The sequence below is a fragment of the Mesocricetus auratus genome, unplaced genomic scaffold, assembly GCF_017639785.1.
Source record: "Mesocricetus auratus isolate SY011 unplaced genomic scaffold, BCM_Maur_2.0 Super-Scaffold_6730, whole genome shotgun sequence".
Classification (NCBI taxonomy): Eukaryota; Metazoa; Chordata; class Mammalia; order Rodentia; family Cricetidae; genus Mesocricetus; species Mesocricetus auratus.
In genome coordinates, this window is record NW_024429184.1 from 44,421,430 (window position 1) to 44,449,408 (window position 27,979).

Below are 27,979 nucleotides of genomic sequence, written 5' to 3' on the forward strand. Positions count from 1 at the left end.
TCCTAACGACATCTGCCTTGCCTAGCAATGCATACTGCACAGAGTGAACTGTTTGCCCATCCCTCCAGCCACAGAGGAACTTCCATTCGCCAAGTCTTAGCATGTGCTTCTCTAACTCTTTGCCTGACCAACTACTTCTTGTCATTTGCTTCAGTCAAAACACCCTTTCCTCAGTGAGGACCTCCCTTGTTTCAGATTTCAAAACATGAGCTGTTGTGGAATATTATTTTATTTATGCAGTGGAATATTGCTTTAACTGTGTAAAGGTGTATTGCATTTGTTTATGTTGCCTTTGTTTACCAGTATAAGGATGTGTTACAATTGTTTGTGTTGTGTTTGATTGTAAAAGATGTGTTGCATTTGTTTCACCTTCCTGCCAAGGGCACCTGATTGCTCTAATAAAAAGCTGAATGGCCAATAGCAAGGCAGGAGAGGGAGAGGGCAGGCAGAGAGAATAAGTAGGAAGAGAAACCTAAGCTCAAGAAAGGAGAGGGGAGAAAGAAAGAAAGAAAGACAACTGAGGTCTGCCAACCAAGCAGCTACTGACCAGGTAGACAGAGTAAGACATAGAAAGAAAGAGAGAGGGGGGGGGGAGAGAGAGAGAGAGAGAGAGAGAGAGAGAGAGAGAGAGAGAGAGAGAGAGAGAGAGAGAGAGAGAGAGAGAGAGAGAGAGGGAGGGGAGAGTAGGGAAGAGGGGAGAGAGGGCTTCCTGAACATAACACCAGTAGCACAGACAGTGAGATCAACAATTAATAAATGGGACCTACTGAAACTGAGAAGCTTCTGTAAGGCAAAGGACACAGTCAGCAAGACAAAAAGGCAGCCCACAGAATGGGAAAAAATATTCACTAATCCCACATCTGACAGAGGGTTGATCTCCAAAATTTACAAAGAACTCAAGAAGCAAGTCTCCAAAACAGCAAAGGACCCAATTAAAAAGTGGGCTGCAGAACTAAATAGAGAGTTTTCAATAGAGGACTCTAAAATGGCTGAGAGGCACTTGAGAAAGTGCTCAACATCCTTAGCCATCAGGGAAATGCAAATCAAAACAACTCTGAGATACCATCTCACTCCTGTCAGAATGGCTAAAATCAAAAACACCAATGACAATTTATGCTGGAGAGGATGTGGTGAAAGGGGAACACTCCTCCATTGCTGGTGGGAGTGCCAACTGGTTCAGCCACTTTGGAAATCAGTATGGAGATTCCTCAGAAAAATGGGAATAAACCTACCACAAGACCCAGCAACTCCACTCTTAGGCATATATCCAAAAGATGCCCATTCATACAACAAAGATGTCTGTTCCACTATGTTCATAGCAGCTTTATTTGTAATAGCCAGAACTTGGAAGCAACCTAGATGTCCCTCACCGGAAGAGTGGATAGAGAAAATGTGGTACATCTACACAATGGAGTACTATTCAGCAGAAAAAAATAATGGAATCATGAGATTCGCAGGCAAATGGATGACACTAGAAGAAACCATCCTGAGTGAGATAACCCAGTCACAAAAAGAGAAACATGGCATGTACTCTCTCATATATGGATTTTAGACATAGATCTGGGGAGTGCCAGCCTACAATCCTATGGCCAGAGAGTCTGGGAAACAGAAACTTCATTTAGTGGCTGATCGAAGAAGAGGCAGACTCCCTTGGTTAAGTACTGAGCTGAACTCAAGAAAGCCAGTAACAGAGAGGGAGGACTGGTGATCAAAGGGATTAAGACTGGGCTGGTTTAACCCCCAGAAACAGCTGACTAGACAAAGGTTAACTCTTGAATCCCAGGCATCAGCCTGGGAATCCAGCATGGGACTGATCAAGACCCCCTGAATTTGGGTGTCAGTGAGGAGGCCTAGGGAATCTATTGAGCCTTGGGCAGCAGATCAGTACCCATCCCAAGTATACACACGGACTTTGGACTCCCATATAACAATGTGAGGTGCACTCTCACCCTGAACTCTTGGGGAAGGGTCTAGGCCCTGCCCTATATGAAATGACAGACTATGGACACCCCCATGGAGGGCCTCACCCTCCCTGGGGGAATGAGGGGATAATGGGGGGAGGGGTTAGGGGGAGGGCACGGGAGGAGGGGAGGGAATGGGAGAGGGACCTGGAACTGACTTGTGAAGCAACCTCGTTTCTTATCTAAATTTAAACTGGAAAATAAAAAAATAAAAAAAGAGGGGAGAGAGGGAGGGAGGGAGGGGAGAGTAGGGAAGAGAAAGGGAGGTGAGGGAAGGGAGTTGGGAGGGAGAAAGAAAGGAAAGGAAGGAAGGAAGGAAGGAAGGAAGGAAGGAAGGAAGGAAGGAAGGAAGGAAGGAAGGAAGGAAGGAAAGAAGGGAAGCTCCGTGGCAAAATGTAGATGAAGAGAAACAGATTAAAACAAGAGCTAAGTCAAGTCCGATCATTCAAAATTAATAATAAGTCTCAGTCTTCATTATTTGGGAGCTGGGTGGCGGCTTAAAAAAATGCCTGGTACAATGAGCTTTCCTGATGCTTTGTGTATGGAATCTATTAATTGTGGATTGAACTGCATCTCATTCAAATTCACATGAGGAAAACTTCAGTGCTTTCAAAACTGATCTTATTTGGATAAATGTGTTTTGCCAAGGTGATCAATTGAATATGAGGTCATTAGTTTGGAACTTAAGATGATTTGATGATTTGATGGTCATGCTCAAATGGAAGATTTGATTATAGATCCATGAAAAAGGATGGTAACATGAAAGGACACAGGGTGACAGCTGTTGTCTTGGTTATTTTTATTGTTACTATATACTCAACAAAACCAGCTTAAGAGAGAATCGGTTTACTTTGGCTCACAGGTCAAAAGTACAGTCCATCATGGTGGAGGGGTCATATCACATTGCACTCATAGTTAATGAGCAGAAAATGGTAAGTGTCTGTGCTCATCCAGAGTTTTATTTTGCATAGGACATTCCATGACACAAGCTCAGGAAATGAGGTCCACCTTTAGAGTGTGCCTTCCAATTTCAACTAATCAAGTCAACATAATCCCTATATGCATGGCCAGAGGCTAAAAAAAAAAAAAAAACAATTCCTCAAGGGTGTGTCTGGAAAGCTTATCTTCTGGGCAATCCCAGATCCAAGCTGACAAGTAAAACTAAAAGGGCAACAGGAGTAGAGTAGAACAGATTAAGCCACAATCCAGAAAAAAGCTGATCCTGCCAGTAACTTGACATTGGAACCTCTAGCTTCCCAAATCACAAGACAATAAATTTCTGTTATTTTAAATTACTCAGTAGTAGTCATATAAGTTTTAAAAAACTGTCTTATCCTTTTACATCATAATATAACATGATTTATAGTTACATGTATGTTCATTTGGTTTGTTTTATGTATTGCCCCCTCTAACCAGATGATCATCTATAGAATAGCAGAGAATGCATCTGCCATCTATTTAACAGTATCAAGTATTATACTCTGCTGTCCCAGGAATGGCCAACTGCTTACCAACACAAGTCAAGAAATTAGTGCCAAGAACAAATTCTGGGTGGGCTTGAACAGATGTAAGCAAAGTTGAGGTTCCCTGGGCACTGCCTGTTCCACATTCTGTTCTCATGACATAGGAGTTACAGATGCTTTGATATTTTTAAGTGGTTGAAAAAAAGAAGTTCATTTCGCAACCTGAGAAAATTCTATGAAATTTAAATATAAAGTTCACACTCATTTACATATTGCCTACTGATGCCTTCCTGCCACAAAACAGTTACACAATTGTGATAGAGACGACAATGCCTAACTCATTTGCTATTTGGTCATCCACAGTGAAAGTAGTCTTCTAAACCTCGCGTAAAACTTGCTACATGAACTATGTGAACTGCCCACTGACAACTGCCCCAGGTGACATGGTCCAGGAATGGAGTCATTTGAGGGGAATTTGGAGTACTAGTGAGAACACCCCAACAAAACAAGTCTTGTGACCTCAGTTTCTTCAAAATACAGAATTGTTCTTGGAATGTGTTTCATGCTTATATAAGGTGCAACAGACAGGAGCAAGTTTACTTCAGATTACTCATTACTATTTGCTGTTTTAATTAATTCAATGTCTAACTATCCTCTATATGCCTCTATGGAAAAATACATTTTTGCCATGTGCAGCTTGTCCTTGCTGTACACTGTACACTGCTTGAACTCATAAGAACTTCACTCATGTGACCGTTCTTAACGCTCAGTGTAAGCTGTCTGAAGCTCTGAATAAAGTTACCTGCTGCATGAGACTTTAGTCCCCCTTATTGATTTGCTGCATTCTCCCAGGTCCCACTGCCCATAGAGCAGTGACAATTAAGAATGGCAAGATTTCCAAAATTTCCACTGAAACTGAAAATTAAACAAGTGAATTTTCAACCTATGTTTCCCACATGCTGAATAACCGAATAACAGGTATGTGTGGCCATGCCCAGTATTCATAGAATTTTGATGAAATGTATGTAATGAGATAAAGACTTTAAATTCCAGTGGAATAAGGAATAATGATTATAACATAGTTATCTGTATTTATCATAAATATTAGCAAAGAAGTCTATCTTTCTTCAGTACAAATATCATTAAAAGAACGAATATAGGAGCGCTTATTCTCATACCCCCCCCCAAAAAAGTGCTGTTTACCTTTGATGGGGGAACAAACTGGACACATTCCAGCCATTCGGATAAAAAGGGTTTTCCACACAACACACATTTTTTTGCCTTGGAGATTTTGTGTTTGATCTCTGGATAATACTCTAGTGAATACATAATCAACTGATTGTTTTCTTGTAACTGATGGAGGACAAATCTTGCTGTTATTTCCTAAATTGAAAAAAAAAGTAGTTCTTCAAATTAATTCAAAATTTATACATTAATTCCAAAATCTTTATTGTTTATTAATCTAAGATTCTGCATCATATATAATGACTTACATTGCATGTGGCTCCCATTTTTTAAAAAAAGTGTCTTTTACAAATACAGGAAAAGTGGGTACCTTCAACCATCTTTATATCCCATACATGTAAGACATATAAATTTACATTATGTGTTTAATAAAATCAGATGTCATTTTACTTAGGTTTTGTACCTTTTGCTACAATAAGCAAGGACCACACACACATGCAACCTAGACTCAGAAAGAGTCAGCTGTATTCACTAGGATCTAAGTTGTTACTGTCTGAACTACAGCTCACAGACCAGTCAACTCTGCGTCCCTAAGGGAACATTAGCACATGTGAACCGACCCCTACTATCAATCTGTGTTAAACTTAGCCATGCTGATATACACAACACTGGACTTTAACCACCAAAATATAAATAATGAAAAAGTAATGAAGAAAAAGAAGTTGCCTTTCACCAGTACCATAATTATCATCACCTAAAATTTAACCTTCACTGACCCAACAAAGAAAATAAGCATTTGCTTAACTCCCCAGAAGCACGCATATCCAGTATGCCAGCATGGCATAAACAATGCTTGTATTTATGAAGCAGTGTGTGTTTATTTTTCATGGAAGTTCATATTGCACAAACACTGCTTGAAATTTAAAGAATGTATGGGGACAGTTTATTTGGGACACATTTTCCTGCCCAAAAATAAGGGTTTTCTAATAGTCCATATCAGGATGCTAGTCAATTATATACATATCTCTATTTTTATAAAAAAAAAAAACTCTCCCTAATGCATGCTAAATTTAAGTCTTTAAAAATAACAAGGAATTCCTATGAATTGCTGTGGGCCTGCTCCTTGCTATGCCCATGCTTACCAGTCAACAAGCATTTTGGAAGATCATCACATACAGCAAAGCACCTTGGGCATGGGCTTCTTGTGTGACAGATCCTCCAGCATCACCTTCTGAGTGGGAAATGGCCATGGTGAACACAGGGAATAAATCTGAAAACACTAACACTATCATGACTCCAACCTTCAGAGGCTTAATGTCACCTTTTCTCTGACTGCTTCCCAAGAGCATAGTTCATGATTCGAAATGAAATGTTTGTTTTTAGAGGTATGTCATTAGCTAATTAGACAAAGTGGGTGCCTGGTTCTAGTATAGAGAAAACACACAGACAGGGATTCACTTTCCAGACAGAAACAGGAGAATTATCTTGAATATACAAACATAAGTAATATAGATTACTTTTACCATTTGTGATTTCTTGACCCAAACAAATTTGTTTATTTCAATATATCACCTGACAACTAATGTATCAGTCATTATTTAAATTCTCCTTGAAGCCAAAACATTACTTTGCAAGAATAATGTTATGTGATTAAAATTTAAAGGTTTTTTTCTTGGAAATGTGATTACACAAAACAAAATACTGTTAACATGACCAATAGTATCTTCTAAGTTTTTTTTTCTGAGGTAGGGTTTCTCTGTGTAGCCTTGGCCATCCTGGAACTTGTTCTGTAGATCAGGCTGGTCTCAAACTCAAAGATCCACCTTCTGCCTCCCAAGGACTAGGATTAAAGGTGTGTGACAACATCACCTGATTACTAGTATCTTTTAGGACACCTCTTAGAGACACATTTCGTGAATTTTCTGACATTTAATTATGACATCATTCCATTGTTATTTTAAATCTAAGAAGTTTTTATAAATAATAAGTTGTTTATTTTGAATCACCTGTATGTTGTTTTGTTAGAATATTTTAAGCAGGTCGTATTTCCTATTTCTAATGTACTATAAATTGAACGTAAATTCATATGCACTCTTAAATTTTCTTACATATGGTCATATGAATTTTAAAATTATATGTCCACAAATTATATCCATGTAACTATAAAAATTATAAAACATAAAAAGAAATATGAATCTTTAGAAGGAAGGGTAGATTTGAAAATGACTCTGTAATGAACCACTACTGTGACCACAGAAGGCAGAACATTTATATCCATGTAACTATAAAAATTATAAAACATAGAAAGAAATATGAATCTTTAGAAGGAAGGGTAGATTTGAAAATGACTCTGTAATGAACCACTACTGTGACCACAGAAGGCAGAACACACAGCATCGTAATCAAGGGCTCTGGGTCTATCATGTACAGAGTTTTACACACTGCTTCAATAAGGTATTGGCTTCATGGACTTATTTGGACAAGTTCTTAATTCACCTGGTCCCAAATATCTCATGTGTAAAATGGGAGTTTTTCTAGTACTACGACAGAGTCTATAGAGAGCTAATATAGTAGCAAAGCATTTGGCCTGCATCAGATTCTAGCTAATAAATTTCTGAGGTAAGGAAGGTTCTTAAACCTTTTGTTGATACTGCCAGCATTCTGTCACTGAGCTATATCCCCAACCCTCACTTTACTTTTAATTTTAACATAGTCTAGGTCATTCAAGCTGGCTTAGAAGTCACTTGATACTTCAAGCCTTAGACTTGTGTTGCTTCTGCCTCAGCCTTCCATGTAGCTAGGATTAGAGACCTAAATGACCAAGTACACCTTTTAAAAATTCTCTACTAAAGCAGATACAGTTTCAAAGCCCTATGGACCATTGAAACCCAAAGGAATTTAATTGTTAATGTTAACCAAATGTCTACTAGAAAAAGACATTGAGTAAAAATATACTGTCAGTTTGATCCACCATTCTGAGAAAAATTCATAGTATTTTCGAAACCACTAAACCATTTATATATTATAAGTAAAACTAATAATTTCTACTATATAATCTATTCAATATATCTACCCATGCATATATTCATTATGAATATATGCATAGAAATAACTCTTAGTTCCTGGACCTTATAATTTTAAAAATTAAAAGAAATGTTCTATACCTCTTAAGCTACCACATCAGATTAACTATTCATTCAGCCTTCTCCACTATCTAGAATCTCATATCCTCAATCCTAAGACAATCTGCTTACCCTTCTGTACCCTATCTCTTAACAATACTGAAGTGTGGGGTCTGCAGGCCAACTTTAGAAGTTGTCATCAACACTCAAGCCCCAACATAAATTCTGCAACTGTGAACAAGTTAGTTAGCTTCTCTAGGTATTAGTTTCTCTGTCTATAAAAGGGGTACAATGAAGACACCTACCTCTTGATGGCAATCAAACAACTACTGTGTTCATAAGTATAGTACCTGTCCACAGAAACCTTAAAATAAGTAACTAGAATTATTTCTTTGGTATGCTTGATGCAGGAGAAAAAAGAACAAGTTATAGAGGCTTAAAAGAAATAAGACAGTTTTAAATAATGAATTTAATCAATTTAATTTTCAAATAAAATTTTCCCATACAAGAGTAGAAAACAATGCTGTTTATGAAAATAATCTCCAGAAAAGAATTTGAAAAGAGTTGATCTTCAAAGAAAACAGTTCTTATCCACTACAATTTTATTCATTGAGAAAATATGGACATGAAAGACATCTACTGTGAATATGGTCAGTTTAGCCTCATATGTAAAGACAAAAATGGGTGAATATTAATGATCTTAACATCTAACAGTGAGAAAATATTTAAAATACTATGATGTAACACAATAGCATATATTCATCTAAAAAGATATCTTAATGTTTTTGATTAAAAAGACATTCACAATAATAGGAGAAGAAATGTGAGTCTCTAAGTAGCAGATAGAGTATTGATTCACTTTAAATTTAAAATATATTCCAAATGCACAAGAAAGTCAGAGGGTAGTAATACCTTGCTAATTGGATTTCTGAGTTTTCACCAATTGTCAATGGCTTTTTCCTATTCTTATACATGCATCTATATTGCTTTCACGATAAGAAAACAATTTTAGAAGCATTATAATTAATTTCCACCTGAAGCAATCTTGTATGTTCAGCCTTAGATCCAAATGAATCTGGTATATCAAAATTCATGATAGAGAATCATGCTCAACACTGGGAGGATCTGTGGTCTTTATCTTGTATGGTAGTTAAGGAGTCCTTCAATATGCTTCTCTGGTCTTTCTCCTGATATCATTAATTACTTTCACCAAACTGGACACAGTGAGTTCCAGATCATGTCCATGCACTCAATAGGAAAGGAGACAAGTGAAAGTAAAACAAAAGCAATAAAGAGCCCACTACCAGCAAAGAATAATTTAGAAAGTTAAAGTAAAAATAAATTCCTCTTTGCTTTTCATCCAATGAAAAATGTTCACTTCTCTGTGTTGAGACAGTCTGGAAATCAAATTACACTGAATTCTGTGAGCAAGTCAAAAAATGACATGGAGGATCCACATTCTTAATGGACCAGTGTTACACATTTGCTGACTTGCCAAGAATGCTTTACATCTTGAACCATCGGTGTAGTGCGAAGGTTCATGCTTATGAGATAAACCTTCACCTGTAGAGTCCAGATGACTTTAGGTAGTTTAGCAGTAATTGGCTGCTTCACGAAGAGTGGATTTCCCTCACAGTAGAACTCCCTCAGCTTTAGCTCCTGAAACTGGTAAAAGAAAAGATCTTTATTGCAAACAAGATGATAGACTTTACTTCTAAAGGTTGATTATAATTTAGGATGTACATCCTATACTAGTATTCCAAGAATAAGAGATATTCTACTTGCTAGGAATTAAGAGTTTTAATGATGGTGTGAATAGCCATGACCTTAGAAGACACTGGTCATATCTCCCATAGTGAATAGCTAAGGAAACCTGTTTAGGTTCACAAAAAGAGTCAGCAGCAGAATAAACTTTATTAAGTCAAATTCTGACTTAATATGTGTAAATATGTGTCAGAAAACCAAGCATGACAAAACAATTCGAAAACAGGCCATACTTAAAGTATCAGTGATTGCCTGAAAATCAATTCATGTTTACTGGAGATAAGAGAAACATAGAAACCTCAATATCTCATTTTAAACTATTATTAACAAAAAATTAAAATAGATGACTGTGGGTGTGGCGCAGTGCTGCAGGAGTGTCTGGCATGTGCAAAACTGGAGATTGGGAAATATAAACTACAACATGAAGGAGAGGAGAAATGAACAATTCACAGGGATACTTAACCTATAATGAAAATCCAAATCCCACTGGGATTTACCACTTCAACAGAAAATAAGAACTACTACTGTGTTCATATTATGCTTAGTAAGCCTCTGCTAGGTCCTATAAAGCTTCTGATATAGTGACATCACATAAGGAGCTACATCTCTGATATTAAATTCTTAGCAGGAAAATAAGAGCATATCTTCAGAGGTATGCTAGTAAATAGAAAGGTAAAGGGGGATGGGAGAAGAGAGGAGGGAGTGCTGAGCTGAGTGAACTGAAGGGAAGTGTGGGGAGGAGAGCCATGGTTAATGATGTGTGTTAATTCTAAAACAAACACTTCTGCTATGACTGATTCAGTCCAGTGGCCGGAGAGCTGGAAAGATGTGAAAAATCAACTCTTGTGAGCCACAATAAAAATGGCCTAGTCACACGACAGCATTTCACAAAATTTATGGGAAAACTAGAGACATCTGTCATTTCAGCCAAAGATATGAAAGATAGCAATGATTAGTCAAATTAAAAATAGCTGATTTAAGATATATTTCTGGGGCATTATGTTATTAGATTTTCAAAGGTAGAGTAAAATGTATATAAAGTATTTAAGAGTTTTAAGTGAAGAACTCAAGACCACTTTGTATTATACCTAATCCTGGCCACACAACAGACATTCCAACAACTACTCAGTTTCAAAAATTATCCACTTTAAGGGAGTTACCTTGATAGTTGGAGCCAATGTCACTCATAAGTCAGTGCCAAGTGTGAGAAAATGAGAATGAGAATGTCCTGGACCTAATTTTCTACACAAGCATTGTGCTTTATTTCTTTCTGTCCTAGTAATAGCAATCTGTACTTGTACCTCAACTATAGTCACTGTTAAAAAGGAGCTGGGGAGAAGGCTCCATAGGAAAGTACTTGCCATACACACATGAGAATCTGCATTTTGATCCTCAGAACTCACTCAAAAGAGCAGGCACAGAAGTACCCATCTGTGATCTTAGAATGGGGAGAACAGATGAGAAATCCCTTCAGCTCACAAACTAGACAGTCTAGACCGAGTTGGCAATTCCAGGTTCAGTGAGAAATCCTCTCTTAAAAGATAAGGTGTAGAGCAATAGAGAACACCTTGGCTTTCACCTGCACACATACATACTCATATGTATAAATATGCACAGGCAAAAAATACACATATGAAAAAAATCTCATTCAAACATGAATATATATACAAATATCACTAATTTATGTAAACATTTTACATTTAATATACACAGTTCAAGGGCTATATACTTGCTTCAATCTTGTCACTACCCATCAAAGGTGATAACAGGTTCTACAATTTGTTGTCCCATTACATATAACAGACTGATCACTCACAGAGATCCTCCTGCCTCTGTCTCCCGAGTGCTGGGACAGAAGGTGTGCAACACCATGCCTGGCTAGAAAGAAGTTAGTTTAATAGAAAGGAAATGTAATAGTATGTGTCTTATAGGAAGAAAGTTCTATTGACCTAGAGTTATCTCTCATGTATACTAGGTATTCTTCAAAATAAATTCCTTTAGAGCCTCTCTATTTATACTTATTGAGTGTCCTCGGGCTTCCTTCTCGAGAATTAAATCTGTGGCAGCCACAGTTACTCCACTAGAAAAATAAGGATTTTCACATTTTTTATAAGAAGGCCTGGAGAGATGTCCCAGGAATTAAGAACATGCATTTTGCAGAAAACCTGAGTTCAGCTCCCAGCAGCTATGTGCAGCTCACATAAACACAGTTCACAACTGCATTTAACTTGAGTCTTGGGGATCTGATATCCTCTCCTGCACTATGAGGGTACCTGTGTACATTTCCACACATATATACACCTAGTTTAAAACAATAAATAAAGAGAAGATGTGTGTTAGCTACAGGGAACTGCTGTGTCAGTAAAGTGCCCACTATGCAGGCATGGGAACCTAACTTCGAATCTGCAGTCAGGCTGATGGTATGTGTCTCTAAACCCAGTGTTCAGGAACAAATATAGGCATTCATTCCTCTCAAGTTCATTGGCCAGCCTAGATTGTCAAGCTCTGGGTTCAGTGAGAGACCCTGTCTCAAAAAAAAATAAGGTGAGAGAGATTTAGGAAGGCACCCAATGCCAAGCTCAGGCCTCTATACACACTTGTATATATGTGCATTCACACACGTGTACCTACACACACACACACACACACACACACACACACACACACACACACACACCAAAAAGTAAATGCATCTATGGATAAGGTAAAGGATTATATTAAAAACATTAATATTGAGGGGGAAAGAGTCGAAAAAGAAATGATCAGAAAAACACAGGAGGGTTGTTGAATATTGCTCTTTTCTTATGTTCTTTGTGCTGAGATGAAAGGATGGATAACAGCATCTATAAATATTTGAGGTCATTCACTTCATAGTCAAAGGACCCAGACATAATCTCTTTAGTTTCCTATTTGAAACAAAATATAATATTGAGGCAAGATATTAATGAGGAAAGAAGTAGAAAGAAAGTGATGAAGGCTGGAGACTGCAAGTTTGGGGGAAGGAACCATGTAGAGATGTGCAAACACACTATCCAGGACTGGAAAGAGATACTCTGATCCACACAGTAGTGGAGGCCCATGTATGCACTGCCATTCCTAGTCCACACTGGAAATGTGTGGTAAGAAAATATCAGAAAAAAAGGAATGACAATGTTTAATGTTCTAAAATAAATGAAGGCTGGAACTGATCTTATGTGGTCCAGAGTGGTTGGAGAAAGAAACAATTCTATTGAGCTGTGAGTAAAAAGAGAAAGAAGGATGGACGCAGCAGATTTCAGTGTCATAAATGAAAGCATCCAGATACAAAAAGGAAAAGCCTGAACACGGGGAAAACAACAGTCAGATTCCATACTCAGTGTCAGTTCCCCAAATTTGATCAGACTAAGGATGAAGTTGAGAATTGTAAGAGGTTGAGGCTATGGAAAAGTAGCTGAGAGTTCTACATTTGGTTATGCACACAGCAGGAAGAGAAAGCCACTTGGCCTCCTTGGACTTTTAAAATCCTAAAAGCCCACCTCCAATGGCCCACTTCCTCCAACAAGGCCACATCTCCTAATCCTTCCAGATAGTTCCACTCCCTAGTGTCCAAGCATTCAAATCTATGAACCTATGGGGGTTATCCTCATTCAAACCACTACACATGGATTCAGTGAACTTTCAGGTGTTTGTACTAACTTCCTTAAACAGTGTACATCTGGGTTCTCTGGGATATGTAGATGAAAGTCCCACAATCACATGAAGCCTAGCTCACTCTTCTCCTAAACTTTGATTTTACCTTTCATCTTCACCCACATCAAATGTGTCACTATGTCCTATAAATGGATGCTTCCCAACACTTGGGAAATCTATCCTTTGTGTACTCCCTCACAATCTCTGCATAATCCTGTCTTCCCACCTGACCCAGCTACTCTTCACCTCAGCCTTGAAGGATGTTTCCCCTTGTGTGGATTAATAGAATAGTAATCTGGAATTTGTACAAGCTTTTGTTCCTAAGCAAGTTTTTACCATTAAAATATGGTTATAATACAACCCTTGTTAAGATATTCATGGTTCCTTTTTATTCAGAGTATATTCAAACATCCTAACATGTCATATGTGGCTCTCTTTAGACTATGCCTCTAAAGTAAGCTGGTAAGCTCTCCCATACTGAGATTTTTGGAGATTTCACATCAACTCTATGGTATTTGTTATGACTCACAAGTTTTAGCTTAAATATGGACCATCCTTCTAAGACTAAAACATTACCACCTGTGTTCTCCCTGCCCTCATTACATGTCCTTGCCCTATGTATAAATCAGTCCTATAAAGTGCATGGACAACCACTGTTGAACACTATTCTGGGCTTTGCCTTTAAGACTATGTCTTAAATAACAACTATTCCAAATTCTAAGGCCAGTACCAAATACACAGTGATTACTGATTACTCAGTAATTGATTACTGATACTTCATAGACAATTAATAAATAAATAAACACCAAAGAAATACAGCTCTTCCCAGGCTTTTAAGATTTGCAAAGTCCTTCTCCAGATTTGGTAAATTAATACTAGGATTCACACAAAGCCACATGCTGCAGCAATACTATGAATTTTCAAGTCCTACTGTCACTTCAAACTATCCTTAAGTCATCAGGAGCTCAGCAAGGAGAGAGCGTAAAATATTCTCAATGGAAATAGGAGAAAAGAAGGCTGAGGTTTCACATGGTCTCAAAGATAGAACTGATAAGCAATCTATGTTAAATTAATGTGTTCTTCAGACATTCTCAAAGCTCATAGGACTACCTTGTAATAATAACTGGTATTTTAAATAGACTCAGTTTAAAGGATAAAATTTTAAGTACAAGAACTATGACATCCAAAAATTAGACCCAAGGAACAATTCTTTTTAAAGAGTAAGACTTAGCAGCTAATGGGAAATTAAACAAAGAGTGACATCAAAATTGTGGAGTGATTTGGCTGATGACATCATTTATACATAAGAATCCCCCCAAAACTCTAAATCTGGAAATGCCTTTCTCAAGCCTTCCATGAGTAGTAGAAGGGAAAAGAGACAGAGTATAGAATGTCTTAATTCCTCCTATCTGCCAAATGTATGCCACAAGAGAGAATCCCAAACGGGAATAGAGGGAGGAGGCTAAGCACCAAGCCTGACAGAAAGGAGATAATCTGGATGTGCAGGCCATAAACATACACAGAGAGCAGGGAGGAGTCTTTCTGCAGACCAGAGAGATGCTGCTGAAAGCACCTAAGCCCAGTTCTCCTCAGCCTTCAATATTCTGGGCACTTAAGGGCAGAGAGTAATTTAACACAGATCGCATATCACCTGTACCTTTGAGTCCATGTGAAACCTCAGACACTCCATGGTGTTTTTCAGCAATGTCTCTAAGCATCACTGCAGCAATAACTGATACTGAAGGGCTTGCTTGCATCACCTTACAGTCCCCATCACATACTTGCTTTAGACCCCTTGAGCCTTTGCCCTTGAACTACCTGAGAACTAATAGCTCTGCTCCCTCTCTGTCCCGTGAATGCACTCATGAAGATATTCAGATCACCACTCCTTGCTCAGAACTGTCTGGCAGCCACTCGTGTCACTAGAAATCACTCACGGCTTTCTGGATGTTACTATGTATACCGTCAGCACTCATGTTCTCTGCTTGCTTTTATTTTACTCTTGCCCTATTCTCTCTCCCTCCACTGGGACAATATTAGCTTTTTCCTAAAAATTTCCCTCTTCTTATGACACCAGGGCCTCAAAGTCATCCACTGCTTCAACATGAGAATATACAGAATAAGGTCTTAGTGATTTGCAAGAAGAAGTCTCTTTTTGTCCCCAAGTGGGAAAACCAAACAAAATCTCATTAACGTGGCAAAGAGCAAGGAAGTGTTTTGCTGTGGAATTTAACCAAGGAAAATGATTCAAAAGACAGACTAGCTGAAAGAATAATGCATTGCAAAACTGAAAGGATGCATTCTCTTGTCAGAATGCAAAGAACAAATTTTAGAGCATCCACTGCCGTTTTGAAAAAAAAAGATTAGGGAAATCTCTTTGAAAAAAATTAAGTGTCAGGAAAAAGCCTGAAAGTTCTTCCTGGAAGAGAACAGCTCTTTTGGGAGGTCATCCAACAAAACAAACACTGGGAATGAGAGCAGATGTTTGTGAGTCAAATGTACAACTTGGAGTTTAAAAGCATCTTTTACATTAACAACAGCACGGCAGCTTGCATCGTGTATCCAAGTCTTCCAGCTCTCTGCCTTTCACTTCATCTGCCTTGAAAACCCAGGCACGGGTCACCCAGGCTGCCAGCCTTCCCTGTCTTTGCACACAACTGAACAAATGTCCTTTGCAGAGTTGTACCTCAGAGCTCACAGAATCTCCATAAAAATCACCACCACCACCTTCCAGGTGCCCTCAGTGGTCTCTGGAAAGCTTCCTGCAGCTGACACGCTCTCTCAACAACACTGACTTTAATTACTCATGATTATTTTCCCAAACATGACCTAGTTCTCCCCAGAGTCACATTCTCTTTCCACTTGATCTTCACCCAGGGCAATTTCACCGACACCTAGGAATGCCTCGTGGAAATGACCATGACTTTACATCTCACAGCCAACTGTACACTCCAACATTCGCTAGGTATGCATCAATTCACCAGTCCCAGATAGAAAACATGGCCTCTTGAGTGTTGGTCATCTTATGGTGCTTTCCATCTCAACTCATGAGTTACGGCCACTGGTAGTTTAAATGAGATGCCCTCTATAAATCTTGGGCATCTGAATATTGATAACCACTTGGTAGCTGTTTGGGGAGAATAATGAGGTATGTCCTTGATGGAGGAAGTGTGTCACTGGGGGTGGGCTTTGAGGTTTCAAAAGGCATTTCAAGTAGGCTCTTTCTGCTTCCTACTTGTGGTCTGAGATGTGAGCTCTGGGCTGCTGTTCCAGTGCTATATCTGCAAGTCTGCCTGCCTGCTACACTGCTCCCCTACCATGATGCTGATGGAATCTTACCCTTCTCAAACTGGAAACCCTAAATAAACTCTTCCTTCTGTAAGTTGCTTTGGTTGTGGTATTTCATCACAGCAACAGAAAAGTAATAATACAATAATACAATCATCATTTCCAGTTTTACCTATTAAACAGTTGGTGAATAGGGCCAGGTCTTTTTACCCGTACTGTGCCACATTAGAAGAAGCTATCATTGTTTTCTGGATTCATTAAATTCCTCTCAAAATTCCACCCAGTATGTGTTCTGACTCCATCTAGTGTATCTGTCACATGGAAGGAGAAAGAACTTTTATGAGGTAAAATCTGTTACATCTCCTCCTGTTTAAAATGCTTCAAGATTCCTGTTGTCCTTGCAGTAAAGATAAAAACAAGCAGCACACCATGCAGACATTGCCTAAGCTTCATCCTGTCCGGTCCTAACAGTACACTGAATTCCGTCTAGTGCCAGAGTATGGCTGGTCCTCCCATCTTAAGGTTGCACCCCAGGCTGTTTCCTCTACCACCAATCTTCAAATCTCAGTTTGTGTCACCCAGTTCTAAGAAGCCTCGCCCAACCTGTTTAGTCAGTCCCTGACAGACCCCTGTCTTTGTCTGGGAATGCACTAGTTTCAGTTCATAAGCTCAGAATACTAGTTGTCTGGTTATTATCTGTTTCATTGCCAGATTGTAGTTCAGAGGGAGCAGAGACTCTGGCTGGCTTCTTTACCACTTATTTCGCAGTGCATGGGATGACATAATGTAATATGTGTAAATTAAAGAACATACTAGCTTTCTCATATGGTAAGTGTGATTATTAGGTAATATAATGTATGCAAGCACTTGGAAAAATTTCAGTGATGGAATAAATAAGCATAGAAGGTAATTAGCAAACATTTTAACTACTAAAAATTTCGGCATGCATTATCTATTTTATATTTTCATTGTAATAAAAGGGAGTAGATAGACTACATATCAATACTCTTTAAACCTTATTCAAAATTCAAGAAAATAAATGTGATGATGCTTCCAAAGGATCTTTAATGGCAAAAAGGTCATGCTCTAATACTCAATAAGGGTATGCAAAATTATCTTTAGAGGATCTATTTAAAGGTATATTATGAACATTAAAACATGAAATGTGTTGAAGTATTCATTTTGACAGTGTGGCTTTGTAGTTGCTTGGTGTTTGTGTTATGGTTTTTTGTCAACTGGGGACTGATCTTGGAACCATACGCATGATAAGCAAGCACCCTAACTCTGAGTCCTCAGCCCCATAGCTCCTTCCACAATTTTACATTTTCCTAATTTTCAATGTATTATTTTATAATCAAAAGAAATACGCTCTTATTCATTTTCATGTTTGGAAGGTAGACCAAAAGTGGGCCTGTTGGTATGAAAAACTAATTAAAACTTCCTCTGTAAATGTCAACTCATTTTTCATTTTGTTTTGTTTGGTTTGGTTTTTGTTTTGGTTTTGGTTTGGGATTTTTAGGTCTTTTTATTTGTGTGTGTGTGTGTGTGTGTGTGTGTGTGTGTGTGTGTGTGTGTGTGTGTGTGTGTGTTTTAATGAAGTCGGCAGTATTCTTTACCTCTAAGTTAAAACTGTAAAGTAAGACTCCTATTCAAGGCCTCCACTAACTTTCTTTACTGTCTATATTCTGCCTTTTACAAGCTAGTCATATTATTTAATTTCCCTTTGGGACTGTCATAGTTAATCAAACACATGGTTCCATTCGCTGGCTTCTTTCTTCTGATCTCCCTATAGTAGTCCTCTTCCTATTTAGTCTTTGCATTATTAGGTACCATAATGTCTCTGCAAACTCTGAGTCAACTCTCGACCTCTAACTGATCATACTTGATATATATTATCTTCCTCAATATAATTATTTATTCTGACCAACACAATTAAAGCAACATACCCATCTTATCATTTAGTGTACATGTCTATTATGTCACCTTCACCTGTGATTTTTTTCTCTGGTATGTATACATAACAAGACTATGATGAAATGTCTCCATGTGTTTATTCTAGAAAAGGAACTTGAGTAGTAAGACAGGGAGAGACAGATCGTTTCGACTCTGTCTTCTTTGGTATTAAAAGCTTATATTCTACTTTTTAATAACTTCATTCTGTATATAATTTGATCAGTAATGACTCTAGTGTTAAACTTTGTCACTATAAACTATTTTTTTCTGAATAATTCACCTAAAAAACTAGCAGTTGCTTTTTTCCATCTGTTTAATGATAAATTGCTTTGTCTTCAATCATAACTTGTAGGAGGAAGTCTGATGCCGCCATTAAACATGTGACTTATTAGAGTCGCATACAGATGAGGTAATAAAAAGGCGGTTTACCACACCGCTAACCACACCCACTTTAGGCAGGACTAAAGACGTATACGGCTAGACGAAAAGATGTATACGTACGTAGGCGGAACTACGTCACTAGCCATGCCCACTTTGGGAATGGCTAGGGGGCGTTACGGGGGAAGGCATAAAAGACAGCACACAGGAAGGCTCGGTCTCTTTTCCTGGAGTTCGGCTTCCGGTCCGGCAGCTAGCTGAGAACTGCTTGGCTCCTCTGGGTTTGGTATCTTGTGAGTAATTTTCTACATTAAATACTTAGCTTTACTGTCAGTAATTGTGTGTCGCGTATCGTTACAGCATCCGTTGAAGCCTACAATAACTCATTCTATTCAGCACTTGAGTCACTATAAAAAATGTCTCATGGTAGCAGGTTAATCCTAAGCACACAATGCCCCCCTCTATTAAAATATCTCTTTCATTACTCTCCCCTCCATCTTGCCACCACCTCCACCATCCCAATCCCTCATGTTTCCATCCCCCATTCCCTCCCATCTACCCCCACCTCCAGTTTGCCCATCTCATTTATTTCTTCTTCCCAGGGAGATCCATGCATCCCTCTTAAGAGTACTCCTTGCTACCTAGCTTCTCTGGGGCTGTGAATTGTAACCTGGTTATGCTTTACCTTACATCTAAAATCCACATATGAATGAGAACATACCATGTTTGTCTTTCTGGATCTGGGTTACCTCACTCAGGATGATTTTTTTTTTTCTAGCTCTATCCATGTGCCTACAAATTTCATTGAATTCACCTTTTTTTACTACTGAGTATTACTCCATTGTGTAGATGCACCATATTTTCTTATTCCATTCCTTGGTTGAGGAGCATCTGGAACCCACAAGGATAGCTCCACCTAAGACTGCTAGCAATGGTGGAGAGGGTATCTAAATGGGCTTCCCCTGTAATCAGATTGGTGACTACCCTAATTGTCATCATAGAGCCTTCATCAGTAACTGGTGGGAACAGATGCAGAGATTCACAGTAAAGCACAGGGACAAACTCTGGAAGTCCAGTTGAAGAGAGGGAAGGGGGATTATATGAGCAAGGGTCATCAAGATCATGACAGGGAAACCCACAGAGACAGCTGATCTGAGCTTGTGGGACCTCATGGACTGTAGACTGAAAGCTAGGAGCTGGCATGGTACTGACCTAGGCCCTCTAAATGTGGGTAACAGTTGTGTAGCTTGGTCTTTTGTGAAGGCCCTAGCAGTGGGACCAATACTTGTTTGTGATGCATGAGTTGGCTCCTTGGAACCTAATCCCTATAGTGGGATGCCTTGGTCAGACTTGATGAAGGGAGAGGAGCTTGGCCTTGCCTCAACTTGATGTGCCATGCTTTGTTGACTCCCATGGGAGGCCTGCCCCTTTCTGAATGGAAACAAAGGAGGAATAGATGGGGGGGTAAAGGGATGTGTGGGGAGGGGAAACCGTGGTTGGTATGTAAAATAAAAAATTTGTTTTGAAAAAAAATGCCTCATAACAACCATATTCAAATATTATACCACTAAGACTTTGAAAATACTTCCTTTGCATACTTCCTAATGAGTTTATTTCATTTATTTCATTTATTGATTTCGAGCCTGTTCCGCAGAGGTATTTTGCTTTCTTTCCTTCTTGTCTCCTCCTGCTTTTTGCATAAAGATCTTACAAAAAATATCATTTGATTTTTTTTCTTTTCCTCCTTTTTTCCTTATCATTTCTGCAATGTCATCCTCCAATATAAAACTCTTTGGTACCTTTGATTATTAAAACATTAGCACAAAACATCCACATGCTGTGAACACTCTTCTGCTAAACTCCTACTTCTAAGCTTCATACATTCCCCACTTCTTCTTAGCCCTTTCCTTCACTTCTTTTAACTTTTTGAAGTAGTGTTGTCAGTCTATAAAGCTCACAAAACACATTCTGTGCTGTCAGTGCATTGTGGAGAGTTTATGTGGCATATCAATTCTTTCCTAGTCCTACTTTAAGAGATTCTAATCTAAGGGGCTATCTAAACTGTCCTCCCTTGACTATGTGCTGGGTATCATGACTTGCTTCTAGGGAATACACTATAGCACCAGCAACAGTATAACTTCAGAATTAAACCACCACAAGTCCTCCTAGTTTTTTCATTTTTGGTTCACCCACTCTGAAGGAAGCCACCTACCATGAAGTGAGGACATTTAGGCAGTACTCATGGTGACAAGCCTAGGTTTTGTGTCAAAAAGCCTTGTGAGGGCACCATTTTGGAAACAGATCCTCTAGCCCCAGGCAAGCCTTGAGACACGTGCAATCCCAGATGGTTTGATTCCAGTTCATGAGAAACAACTTAAAAACACACAGCTAACTTCGCTCAACTTTGTAATCAATAGACCTTGTGTGAAATAATACACGTGTTGTCTTAAGCTGCTACATCTTCTGGCACACTGTCACACAGTTATAGATAACTAATATAGAAATTATCTATGTTACTAAGTAAATCAATAAACATACTGGTAATTCCCAGTATCTACTAAGAATATCACTATAAGCTAAAAGAAAAAAATCATTGTAAAGTAGAATTGTATTGAAGACTGAGTTCTGCCTTCCACAGTTTACCACTGAATCAGACCTAACAGTGTGAGGATCTAGAACTTTACTGGATACATTGTATAGTAATGTTCCCAATTACATTTGAATATTACCTCATGTGTTCATCATCCCTAGCAACTAGGGAAATGCAAATTCAAGCAACTTTGAGATTTCCTCTCACCATAGTCATAATTGAAACAATTTTGAGGTTTTCTCTCACCACAGCCATAATAGAAAAAAAAATCAACAGAGTAACTGACAACAAACACTAGTAAGGTTCTAAGGAAAGAGGGACCCTCAATCACTATTGATAGGAATGCAATTGGTACAGCCACTCTGGAAATCAGTATGGAGAATCTTCAAAAAACTAAAAATAAACCTACCCAATACCCAAGTACACCGCCCAAAGGATGTGGCATCCTACTCCTATATTTTTGGTTGTGAGCCTAGCCTTTAACGGCCGAGCCATCTCTCCAGCCCCATCCTACTCCATAGATATTTACTCACAATGTTCACTGATGCCCCATTCACAGCAGCCAAGAAATGAAAACAGCCTAAACGCCCTTCAATACAAGAATAGATATTAAAATACACAAAATGGAATACTATTAATCTGTAAATTAAAACGATATCATAAAATTTGCAGGTAAATGAATGAGCCTAAAAAAGAGTATATTAAGTAGGGTAACCCAGACCCAAAAAGACAAACACTGCATGTTCTCTCTCATCTGAAGTTCCTAGCTCCAAATCTTCAGATGTGAGCATACAACATAGAATGACCACAGTAAACAGAAAAATATGGGGGATGGGGATGCTTGAAAGGGAAACAGCAGGATAGAGATAATAAGAAAACCCAGAAAGAAAGCGATTCAGCTGGAGAGGAGGGAGGGACGAAGGACAAATAACACCACTTGGGCTGACCACAGACTTACAAAAACACTAGTACCAGACATGAGAAATATCCTTTCAAATAATAGATCAGGGTACTCCAAGTGGCTCCCAAAACAATATAGACTATTGATGTAGCCCTTGGTTGCCTCTCAGAGGTTGAAGATAAGCCCCTAATACTAAAGATACAGCATATTTAGGACACAGATCTCAGACGACTCAAGCTTTACCTAATCTGAAAGCCTCATTCCTGCTTTCTAGTTTCCATTGTACTAGGTATACTATTGCAAGTTTCCAAGGGAGGGAAACAAAAGCCCTTCAAAGAGGCAATACGTATGAACCCAAACAATGACCATAAGGTACAGTAAGTGGCATGTGATTGCTGCTGGTAAATAACACCTGTCTAATTGAACTTAAGGCCCACTCAACAGGGGGGAAGTTATGCTTGCTACAGAAACCTAGCAAACTTCCTCAGAGCTAGTAAAAGTCATGATCCTTAGAAAAGAGTCTACTACCACTAGTTTGCTAGACCAACATAATCCCTTGCTATATTCTAAATCTTATCCTTATACCCAAGATAGGTGAATCTACCACCTCTCATCAAACAAGCTTTTCTTTACAACAAATGGAGACCATCACAGCAAACCACCACTGGACACAATGCAGAGATCAATGGGTCATAGGGAACCTAGTCCCACTAGATACAGCAACATCACAGCTCCTGACATCTGTGGATCAAAGAATATTAGAAGGGACATAAGGAAGAGTCAGAATACCAGGAAGTTTGCTGTGAAACAGTCTCTTCTAGAAATGGCTACATAAACAAAACTGGACAAATAGCCAATAGTAATGGGCATGTTGACATGAAAGGGGAAAAATGTTGCAGAGTCTCACTCCTAGCCAATGAATACAAGCAAGTATTGACTGCTGGAAGAGTGAGAAACAGCATCTCTAAGAGATGAATCCTCGTATTGGTTACCTAAAACTAAGTATTCAGCCCTGAACCCATACACATACAAACAACCAAAACAGACTCAGCGAGATGTGGTCATATACTTGTGCATACCTCCCTCTCTGTCTGTCTGTCTGTCTGTCTGTCTGTCTGTCTGTCTGTCTGTCTCTCTCTCTGTCTGTCTGTCTCTCTCTCTCTGTCTGTCTGTCTCTCTCTCTGTGTCTCTGTCTCTCTCTCTCTCTCTCTGTGTGTGTGTGTGTGTGTGTGTGTGTGTGTGTGTGTGTGTGAGACAATAGTAATCAAAGAAAAAGTTATCAGTTGGATAGTGGGTGGCACATGGGAGAAGTTGAAAGGAGGAAAGGGAAGGAGAAAAGTGATGCAGTTCTATTTTAATTAAAATGTCTAAAAGAATCAAGTTTACAATTTTAATTTTTAATTTCAATTTAAATTTTTTCTAATTATTTATTATAATTCCATATATAGCAGAAATTTAAGTACAAGATGTATTCAAAAGATGCTGTTCAAAAAATAGTTTCCAAAATATGCTATTTATCAATAATAATAGTAGTGAATGTCTAGCATCAAAAAAAAATCAAAGCAGATGACAAGTTGTACACCTAAGGAAATTTTGCTAGACAAATGACAGAATGAAGATAGAGAAGAGGGTAGTGTCAACGTACTGTGAAGAGTGAATTCTGTGCTTTGGGACAGTATTTTGGAGTGAAGTTGACCCAGCTTCTAATCCCATTCCTTAACCCTCAAGGAAAGCATCACTGTAGTATGTGAGGTCTTCATGGATCATGACAGTTCTACATTGACATGGGAAAGTGCTTCATCTGAATCTCAAAAACAAGTGAAGGAAAAAATATCCTGGGGAATGAAAATTGTGCTCTTATAGATATCTGAAATTGCAGTTATCCCTAACCCTAGACATTACATCCCAAAACTACTTCTGGACTGGCCTTGGTTCCTAGAGATCTCAATTAGGGAAGCATCTAATGAGGAATCTGGTTCTGGGTTTACCTTATATAATGTGAAATAACTCAATTATCCAATCTCAAATGTCTGGAAACATTTATCGCACAATTTTTCTAAATGTTCCATAAATGCATACGTGACATCCAAGAAATCATCTGTAAACACTTTTTCTAAATGTTAAGCACCCACTCAAGTTCCAGTCCTGTCACACAAATAGCAGAGAAACAAAAGGCTAGTTCTCAATTTTATAGACAGATGGTCCATGACTTAACAGTGGTTCAAATGAAGTTTTTTTCAACATATAATGGTACAAAAGGGCACCACAGTCATTCTGTTTTTCATTTTTAGTACAGTATTAAATCAACTGTATGATTTATTTTAAATTATAAAATAGGTTTGGGGATATATAATTTGACCAACTGTAGACTTAAATTCGTGTTTTGAAAACATCCATGATAGACTACATAAAGATAGAATATTTGGTAGTTTTGGCATCTGCTATTTTGTCTTCTGGTGAACTGATCATGATGTAACCCCATTGCAAGTTGAGCAACAACTGTGTTAATTCTGTAATCAGCAAAGTCAGAAACATTTTCTTTTTTGTTGCACTGACCTTAAATTTTGTCCTTCTATTAGACAGAAAGCCATCTAAGTTAATTAGAGAGAATTAAAATAACCCAGATCAATGTAATGGCTGTCAAAGCTGTTTAGTTTAAATAGCCCAGAGAAAGGAGGGGTCATGGTTTTTGTGACTTTTCAGTTTGCAAGCATAAATGAAATAGGTCCCTAGTCCTGACCTCTTTTAAACCCATTTCACTCTTCCACCCATCCTATTTCAGAACTTGTTGTTCTGCCACAAAAACATAATGAATTCATGGAACAGTAAAGGGGGAAGAGAAGCATAAAAGTCTTTCATGTTAGAAAACGGCAAAACATACAATGTTTGCCAGTAGGTAGGAATTCAAAGAGAAAGGACCTGTGATTCTTCTGCTAGAAACTACAGGCCATTTAATTCTCACTTTAATTTCTCCTCATTGTTTTATTCTCTGGTTTTGCAAAGAAAACTTAAATACTCCAGCTGGACTGCTGATAATTTAAGTATTAAACCAAACAATGTTTCATAAACATGACTAACATTTCAATAAATGACCCTAATGCATTGACATCAAGAGCTATGCTTGCTTATTAAATTAAAACAAATTTGAGAAAATAAGTGTAAGTAATTGTTTTGAGATGTCTCTTATTAAGTGCATATCAATAAGTATAGTTGATTTCTGCCATACTTGTGCTAAATAAAATTGAAAAGTCAATAAAGTATTTATCTGAACTCATCTCTAAGAAACAAGCACAATAGAAGACAAGAATAATTGGTAGGCTGATGGGGGATGCCCTTCTGTATTATGTTTCTCTTATTGGTTGATAAACAAACACTGATTGGCCAGGCAGGAAGATAGGCAGGGCTACCAGATGAGGAGATTTCTGGGAAGTATAGGCAGAGGGGAGTTGTCATTAAGCCACTAGGAGGATAGGATGCGTCAGGCATTCTCTAGTAAGCCAAGACCACATGGAAATACATAGATTAATAGAAATGAGTTAATAATTAAGACAGCTAACCAATAAGAATTCCAAGCCACTGGCCAACAGTATTATAATTAATATAGCATTCATGTGTTTATTTGGGGCTGAAGCAGTGGTGGGACAAATGGGCCATAAAACTCATGCATACAGTAGGCAGACTTTAATATACTAACTTTGTCACAAATAATTCAATAGAATACCAAAGTAGTTTTCTAACAACTTGCTAATGCCTACCCATTTTATAACTCTTGAATGACCTGGTATAGTACATATCCATGTTCATATAGTATGTAAATATGCATACATTATATGTATATATGTTCACATAGTATATATCTATCATCATATGGTACATAGACACGTAGCATTCATATATTATATATACATGATACACATACTAGCCATTCACAATTGTCATCTATGACACTAGAAAGTTCATTCTTGATTAACGGATATTATATGTGTAAAAAAAAGTATTTCAGATCTGATGATACTTCTCCCCAAGATACCTGGCAAGCACTTAATAAAATGATCTTGTACTTAACCGCAAATAAGCATATGTAAACAAGTTAATAGGACAATATAATTTGCATGTATTTAACCTTATTTAGTGTGATGGCTAATTTTCTATGATGATTTGATTGGGCACTGAGGTACTTAAGTATTTGTCTAACATTATTTCAGGGGGGGACAATGTTTGCATATAAATAATGAGGGCCATAAGGGCGTTTCTTGACGGAACTGGCATTTGAGTTAGAGATTTGAGTGGAGCAGATTGCCTCCAACCAATTCCAGTGTAGATGGGCATAGTGTAATCCCCTGAAGGCAAAATAGAACAAAGGGTGGAAGAAGGAATGGCCTGTCTGTTCTGCCTGTTTGATCGAACACATTGGTTTTTCCATACACCTGGCTCAAACCCCACCATACTGACTGAACTATTTCTCAGATCTTGTGGGTCCAACTGAAATAATGTTTTTTTTTTCTGGGTCTTCCCAGCTTCTGGGTGGAAAGTAAAAGGAATTCTTAGGTCCTATTATCAAATGAGACTTATAATAAATCTAGACAGACAGACAAACAGTTAGATAGACAGCAAGACAGACAGCTGTCTGTAAATTTTGTCTCTGGAGAACCTTTATCAAATTAGCAATTACATGGACAAAAATGGTGTCTAAAATGAGAAGTAAAAAAAAAAAGAATATGAGATAACTAGGAAATTCACCTGTCTCTCAACACTAGGCAAAAGTAAGCATTGTTAGAGCATTGCTAAAATTGATTTCAAATGCCTTTGTAAATAATAAGTTCTTGTACACATTCTTCAGGTTGTTCAATTTCCTATAAGTAAGAGCAGAGGTTAGGGATAAGGCATTTTGACTCCTTGATTAGCAAATACAGAGCACTGAACACTATGTTGCTGGTCAAGCTGCCTTAAGCAAAATACTATGAGTCCAAGAGCCAGCTGGATTACCATGATGCCAATAGCAGCCATCTCAAACACTTATGGACATCTTGGAAACTTACACAAAGATCACAGCTAGTTGCCTTGGCTCCTGAAGACACAGCCTCAGCCTGGACTGTTTGAAACGGTTTGCACAAACCTCTTTGTTACCACAAGTCTTGGTAAATGAGTTCCATCTTAGCCATAAGGGTGGCCCTTCCCTTGGTCAAGGGACTACAGTGACTGATGCTAAGAGACAAGATCTTAATTGGTCCACAACCCATGTTAATGACTATGATTGCAGCAAAAAGAGAAAAGCCATGACTAGACCAAATAAGTAGCTGTAATTGGTCTAAAATGAACACCTGTCATTTGTCCAAACACCAGGTCTAGATAAGTAAGCTGCTTACTTAGTTACCAGGGAAACACTGTCCTGTGCCACTTCCCCCATCATGTTGCAATATCGAGCTTCAAGTGGTGCTTCCTGACTCACTTGCACAGTCCTTGTTTGAGCTGGCAATAGGAAGGCAGAAGCAAGAGGGACAGTAGACAGTGGTAGTAAAAATAACTAGCCAGTGGGAAGCTGGTGGTGGATCTTTACCCTGAACCTCCCCCCACAACACAAAAACAAAACAAAAAGCCCACTGGCCTTGTGAATGCTCAACAGCTTAAAAAGCTGCAGACAAGATTAGCTTAATGGATTGGAATCCATCTTAGGGTATCTAGCATTGGGCTCACAAACGGCCAGA

General features: G+C 38.3%; 1 protein-coding gene across 3 annotated transcripts in view; it reads right to left on the reverse strand.

Annotated features, from left to right (window-relative positions):
- The window catches only part of Lrrc69 (leucine rich repeat containing 69), a 121,996-nt gene that overhangs the window by 42,960 nt on the left and 51,057 nt on the right, over positions 1 to 27,979 (reverse strand). For 2 of the 3 annotated variants that reach the window (XM_021225288.2, XM_040741169.1), the window contains exons 6-7: positions 9,295 to 9,396; positions 4,628 to 4,807 (exon numbers count right to left, since the gene is read on the reverse strand). In XM_021225288.2, coding sequence (XP_021080947.2) covers positions 4,628 to 4,807; positions 9,295 to 9,396 — 282 coding nt within the window. Of the gene's footprint in view, positions 1 to 4,627; positions 4,808 to 5,751; positions 5,841 to 9,294; positions 9,397 to 27,979 lie in introns of those variants that run through there. The other variant, XM_040741174.1, reaches the window with a different exon arrangement.